Source organism: Aythya ferina, assembly GCF_964211825.1.
Source record: "Aythya ferina genome assembly, chromosome: 1".
Taxonomy (NCBI): Eukaryota; Metazoa; Chordata; class Aves; order Anseriformes; family Anatidae; genus Aythya; species Aythya ferina.
The window spans coordinates 30,208,480-30,215,106 of NC_140296.1; the positions used below are offsets into that span (position 1 = coordinate 30,208,480).

The 6,627-nt window shown below is 38.3% G+C and overlaps 1 protein-coding gene across 1 annotated transcript in view; it reads left to right on the forward strand.

Annotated features, from left to right (window-relative positions):
* ZC3H13 (zinc finger CCCH-type containing 13) overlaps nt 1-6,130 on the forward strand; it is a gene marked incomplete at its 5' end in the record, with an annotated part of 68,489 nt that extends 62,359 nt beyond the window's left edge. Inside the window, 4 exons of the mRNA XM_084515506.1 lie at nt 429-584; nt 1,482-1,682; nt 4,869-5,032; nt 5,645-6,130. Of these exons, the coding sequence (XP_084371632.1) occupies nt 429-584; nt 1,482-1,682; nt 4,869-5,032; nt 5,645-5,815 (692 nt within the window). The 3' untranslated portion in view covers nt 5,816-6,130. The remainder of the gene's footprint in view (nt 1-428; nt 585-1,481; nt 1,683-4,868; nt 5,033-5,644) is intronic.
* Nucleotides 6,131-6,627: the final 497 nt, after the last annotated feature.

Sequence of the window (6,627 nt, forward strand, 5' to 3'; positions counted from 1 at the left end):
GTCAGGTCTTTCAGTGCTGGGGGTGAGAGAATACCTTCAGAGGTGCCTTTCGTGAGCTGCAAGCAGCTACATTTGAGTTAGGATTCATGTGCAAAAGCATCTGGTAGAATTCATGGTGGTGCTGCATAACTACATATCAGATCATCAACTTACATTTCTTCTGAATATGGTCTTCTACAAGCACTTTGAGTAAAACTGCACAAAAAATAATTGGCCAAGATGTGTGAAATTCAAACGGCCACTTTGTCTACGTGAGAAATAACTTTGTTTCCATAAGTGAATACTTTTTTTTCGTTTTGAATATACTCAACCCCCCAAAAATTAACAAGCTCGTTTATGGACCCTGGTTTTTTTGTCAGTCTGCTTGAAGCATGTCTGAAAAACAAGAATGATTGCTTTAAAGCTACAGTCTGTATCTGTGTCTGTAGGAGGAGAAGATGAAGCAAAGATTGATGATGTTCAGTCGCTGGGATCTGGTGCTGGAGAATATGAACCAATCAGTGATGATGAACTGGATGAAATCCTGGCAGGTGATGCCGAAAAGAGGGAGGATCAACAAGAGGATGAGAAGATGCCTGGTAAAAGTATAACAAAACCCCTTTACGTTTATTTGAATATAAAGATGAGATCTGTTTGCATGTAAAGCTACTTTGTTCCTTCTCAAAATGTATTGTAATGTAGAGTAGTTGTGAATTCAGAGCACTGTTTTTGTGCTCCTCAGTATTTCTCATTTTTTCTGTAATGGTCGGGTATGCCTGTGAGGTACAGAGGTAACTAAAAAGTTCTGGAAACTTCATTTTGAAGTAATATTTATTATGTTTATAGCTAGAAGCAGCAGCTTTGGTTTTATAAATGTTATAAATGAACATAAATGGTTACAAATGCTAGCCCATTTGGAGCTGATCATTATTTGGAACTGATATTTTCAGGAATAGATTTTTGTCCATGCTTGAATGCTTCCCGAATGCACCGGGAAACATGGAATCTTCTAGGTCACCTGGGCTGTATGATCAGGGTTCATATTTTATGTAATAAATACGCACCCACAGTTGTATGGTTATTCAATGACTAATATATACCCTTCCTTTGAAAAAAGCAGCATCCAGAGTTGAATTGCCAGCTTTTTAAGTATTTAATTTGGATATATCGTGGCACGTTAGTGGTTCTGTCCAAATCTGCTGTCTAAGCAGGGTCTGAGCAGCCTTCCCCAAAGTGATTACGATCAAAGTGAAACAGAATGTTATTTTAATCCAAGAAGCTTTATATTTTAAGGAACTATATGCCCCTTTTCAGCACTGATCAAAGTGAGTTTGAATGTTCTTATCTGAAGTGTCCAAAGAGCTGTCTTTGAGAACTGCAGAACAATGTTCATCCAATGTACATTGCATTTAGGAGACAGAGATATCTGCAGCATGTGAAATTAATCAGCTGTGGTAGGAGACGATGATGTGGTAACTCATTTTCTGTCAATATTTCCGCAGATCCTGTGGATGTTATCGATGTCGATTGGTCCAGTCTTATGCCAAAGCAGCCAAAAGAACCACGGGAGGCTGGGGCTGCGCTCTTAAAATTCACACCAGGGGCCGTTATGTTGAGAGTTGGCATTTCCAAGCGATTGGCAGGACCAGAACTCTTCACCAAAATTAAAGAGACTTGCCAGAGAGTATTAGAAAAACCTAAAGGTAATTATTTCTACAGGGTTTAAACTGTCTTTTTGTGCTTAGTAAAGATACTTAATGAAATGGGTTCTAGTTCATTATTCTAGGTTTCCAGGCCATAGAAAGTGTATCCTGAGCATTGCGTAAAAATTCCAGGAATGTAATACAGCTATATATCAATCAGATTAATGTTTAAATTCTAGCAGTGGTAGAAAGGTCTTAACTGCCTATACAAACTGCCTTTTTTTTTTTGTCATAGTGGAATATTCTTTTGGTTCAGAATGAAGAACTCAGTGAAATTTGTGTATTATGTAGTAGAAGTGAGAAATTAAATGAATAGTATGCAGGTCTAGCACTGGGTCAAAATACGTGGGCCTAAGACATGCATGATGGATGGAATGGGCAAGAACTAAACCAGTGGTATTCACTGCAGCTGCGTAGGGCAAGTAGGGCTTTTGTGTGAGAGAGGGTACTGATTTTAGCGTCCCAGGAACCGGCTGAGCTGCTTGCAACAATTTACTTGGTAAAATTGTTACTTAGGTCTATGAAACATTTGCTCTCTATAAGATCGCTATGCAAATTACTTCAGGATCTAAATATGATAAAAGTGTGCCTTAGAAATAACAGTTTCTGTAGAGTCCTTGGTCTTAGGGAGTAGGTTTTTGTTTTAACTCTGTGAATTCTAGTTCTTGACATGACACCATAGAATATCCTGAGATGGAGGGGGCCCACAAAGATCATCGAGCCCAAACCCTATTTCCAAGAGCGTTGTCCAAACACCCTGCAACAGTACTCTAATTCTTTGCAGTGTTACCCTTTGTGCAGTTGTCTTGTTAACCTTACAGTAAGATTGCTTTCAAGCAGTAGAGAGGGAAAAAAAAAAATTAACTTGCTTCTCCGAGCCCTGTTAATCTTCATGAATTTCACTACTTGCTTGAGTCATTAAAAACATATAACTGTTAATCATGGTCAGTTGCTACTGCTCTTACATTTCTTTTAAAGCCCAATTCTATGCAGACATTTTAAATGCATCTTATATAGCATAATTTGAGGTGTGTGCTTGGTATTAGTGACTATTTTGCAGTGGACACTTAGTTATTTCTATGCAGTATTAGCATTTTTCTAGCTTAAGAGAAAATTGTAGCTCTTATGCGTAGGAATTTAAGTAACTGATGTAATTGATGCACTATTGTATCTTCCAGAGTATGCAAGCTGTCTGACATAGTAAAGGCATGAACTGTGTCTTTCTCCGTTAAGGTTTAATTTTGCTGCATACTTCAAAAGGAGCTGCAGTGCAGAATCCACCCGGCTATTTAATACGCTGCCTGAAATAACCTCAGCAGTCTGTGCATGCTTCTCTAGAAATAACAAAGTCCAGGGGAGTGGTGATAGTAGGAGCCTCTCTAACGCTGCCTCTGGGTTGTCTCAAGTGAGCTCAGATGCAGGAGAACTTTGCTCTGGAGAGGAAGGAAGGTTGAATGCCTCTGTTAATTTCTCTTTAGCGTGTGCAGTCTCTCACTCATCAAAGTTACTACATGTGGAAGTGCCAGTATTGCTTTCAAGCGTGTGCATTTTCTCTGTAATCTGCTGTTAGGTGAGATGATTCTTTGTATAGGGATTACACAGCCACAAAGCGAGTATTCTAAAACAAGGCACAAATTTTGGTGCCCTGAAAAATGAAGATGTTGAGCTAGGCATTCAGTTTGTGTTGCAGTGAAAATGCAGTGTGTTCATTCTGGATTTCTTCATGGTCATATAATGTCTTTGTTTCCCTGTTTTATTCCTGATTCTGGTGTTCACTTTTTTGTTCTTATTTATGGATGAGTAGTTCCTGGTAATACTCTGAAATGCAGAAAAAAAGGAAGTGCTGGCTTATTACTGGGATTTTTGTGTTCATTTCGTTTGAAAACAAGAATCAGTTGTAGCATGTGATGGAATTGAGATTTGTATCTGACTTTCCCTCACCTGTTGTGTGCAGTTGAGGATGAGCATCAAACAGTATTTTGTTGTCAGATATGCTCAGCACCCGGCACATAGGCACTACAAGCAGTTTCTGTCAGCTTTGAAGTGGCCTTTATGTGTCTCACTTGTGCTGGTTGTCTGTTGGGGTTGTCTCGATAACTTCAGTGCAGTTCTTGAACCTGTCCTTGATACCTTCTAACTTTTTTTTTTTTGTTTCTTTTCACCTTCTTTGAAAACTAATCATACTCAGCTCCATCACAACTTCAGTGGTTTAAAGTGGTGTCCTTGCTCTATCTTGGGTTTGTTCTGCCAAACTACCGTCTTTGCTTTTAGCTGCTAAATTTTCCCCAGGTTTGCTGGTGTCTGCAGTTAGGCATTCGATTCTCTGCTAAAAACCACGTGCTTTGTTAAATACAGAAGATTGGATTGGACTACTAACTGCATAACTTACCATATTTTTTTCAATCATATTGTATCTTATTTATTGTGAAAGGGTTGGCTGTAAGTCAATATGCTGCAGTCTTTTGGTCTTTGTCAACATTTCATAGAAAAGATGAACAACCCTTGCCTCAGGATCCATCTTGAAAAGCAACTTTGGTTAATGTGTTCTAGCTGCACACATTCTTCTGATAAATGTATTAAAGGCCTAGTGTTGCTGCTTTAAGTACTATTAGCTAATGCTTTAAGTGAGTCTAAAGGAAGGGAGTAGCTTATTAGCATCTGTTCAGTTGTTCTCCTCGTTCACCACCATGGATAAAAGAGTTATTGTGTATATTTCACTCCTACTTAGCTATACAAACCCTGTTTTAACACTGGTACAGTCCTACTCTTTGTAGGGAAGTACAATTTTAATCACTTTTTGATTAGTGCTAGTAAACACCTTTCTTCATATATCTGATCATGAATGACATCCCCTCTTCTGCATCAGAGCTCTCACTCGATTTTTAGGCCACTTGGTGATTGCTGTCTCAATATTGCTTTCCAGTGCTGCAGCTACATCCAAGTGTACCCATACTTACTTTCAGATGTTGAGGAATTTATTCATTTTTTCTACAAGCTGCAATACCTTTTTTTTTCCCCCAAAGCTTGGCATTATTTAAAAGGCAGAAACACCAACAGTAAAATTTCAAGGCAGTTGTTAAATCTCATGCAAGATTGTTTTTAACTCCAGTAAATTCATATTGCTGTATATTATTGTTCCAAAATGCCATGTGTTTGTTGATCTTTGTAAATGTCGTTTCCTTGCAGATGCGGAAAACCTTTTTGAACATGAACTGGGGGCCTTGAACATGGCTGCACTTCTACGAAAAGAAGAGAGAGCGGGTCTGCTCAGTAATCTGGGTCCTTGCTGTAAAGCTCTGTGCTTTAGAAGGGATTCTGCAATTCGTAAGCAGCTAATGAAGAATGAAAAGGCAAGTTGTTCACTTACAGAGCTGGGTTAAAATGTGGAAACAGGTCCTACTGTGCAAAACATTTGTCTAGGGTGGTAGTTTTAGCAGTAATTGTTTATTCTGGAGCAGATCTAGTCCTTTAAATAATGGAGAACAGACTTATTGAAATATTGTAGGGTTTTTATGTTTTCATTAAGCTGGGACATTAATTTAAGATGGAGTCTTAAACTATTCCTTATTGTGGCATTTAAATTCTGGAGGTGCTTTCTGCATTTAGAGAATATGTAATCAAAGTAATTGGTTAAAATGCATTTTCAAGTATAATTGTTGAATAATTTTCCTGCTTAAGAGTCCATGTACTTTTATAAGAATTGTAAGATTCTGTTCTTCCAAGTTAAAAAGAACTTAGATACTTTTATTTTCAAAAACAAGAGATACTTCATCCATTTCTTATACTACAGTAGGTTTTGTATTCTGGCAGGCTAGTAGAAAAATCTTTAGTTCTTGAAGATTTACTAATGAATATGCATGGTTAAACCGTTTAAACCTGTAATTATTGAGAATACTTGATGTTAATTTCTCAGCTTGCATGTTAAAAGCCACTCTTTTTGGTTTTTATTTTAATTTCAATAGGGTGCAACAAAACAAGCTTACACGAATCCTGCAGCCATGGACAGTGACTTGTTACGGTTGAGTCTACGGTTATTCAAACGCAAGACTGTGTGCCAGGCTCCTGGGCAAGAAAAGACAGAGGATAGTAAAATTCCACAGCCAGCTATCCAGCAAGAAGTGTGTGTGTCTTAAAGCAAACGACCACAGCAGTTCTTTCTAGTTGGTATCCCATTCCCAGTGTTGGTACTGTTTAGAACTGGTTGGTTGGAAAGCAGCTGTAGAAGATGGAAGGAAAGACTCTGTTTGTACACAGAAAAGAATTGGGGATTTCAGTTGTGAATAAAAGTGGTAAAAAGTAGACTTCTGTGTGAAGTTCTCTGCAAGTTTTGTAATATGAATCTTACACTAACAAAAACCTGTTTTATGGTGCATCAAGTGTAATAATGTGAAGATGTCTGGTTTTAGCAGTTTATAACTCCAGCTGATATTAAAGTGAAGAAAACAGTCTGTGTATCTCTTTCCTTATTGCAAATGGGTTTGTACACCACCACTGCAGACCCTTCACAGGTGTCTGGAATTTCCTAAGTGGCTTGTTTCCTGAGAGTTTGTCTACCTCTGCTTTTCAAATCCCTTTCCTTATTGCAGTAGCCTCTGATGTGGATCTGGATTTGGACAAAGCTCTAGGTCTTTAACTTTAGCAGAGGTTTCCTCTGATAATTTCTGGATGTAAAAATCTAGTGTGATAGATGGAAAGAAAAACCTTCCAGGAAGTGATTTCTGACCAGTTTTAGATGTCTGTATTTATGAGACTCACTGCATTTTGGAAATGCCTGCTGCTTACAAAGGAAGACTGGTGCACGCTTTACATTCTGTACATATCAGGACAGATCAATTTCCTGCAGTAGCCTGAGGGTGTTTCACACTTGGTAAGTTTTCAGATGTTGGCAGTAAAGGCAGTGAGCAGTTGTGTTTTATTGGGTGTTACAGGTTCAGGGGCCTGATTG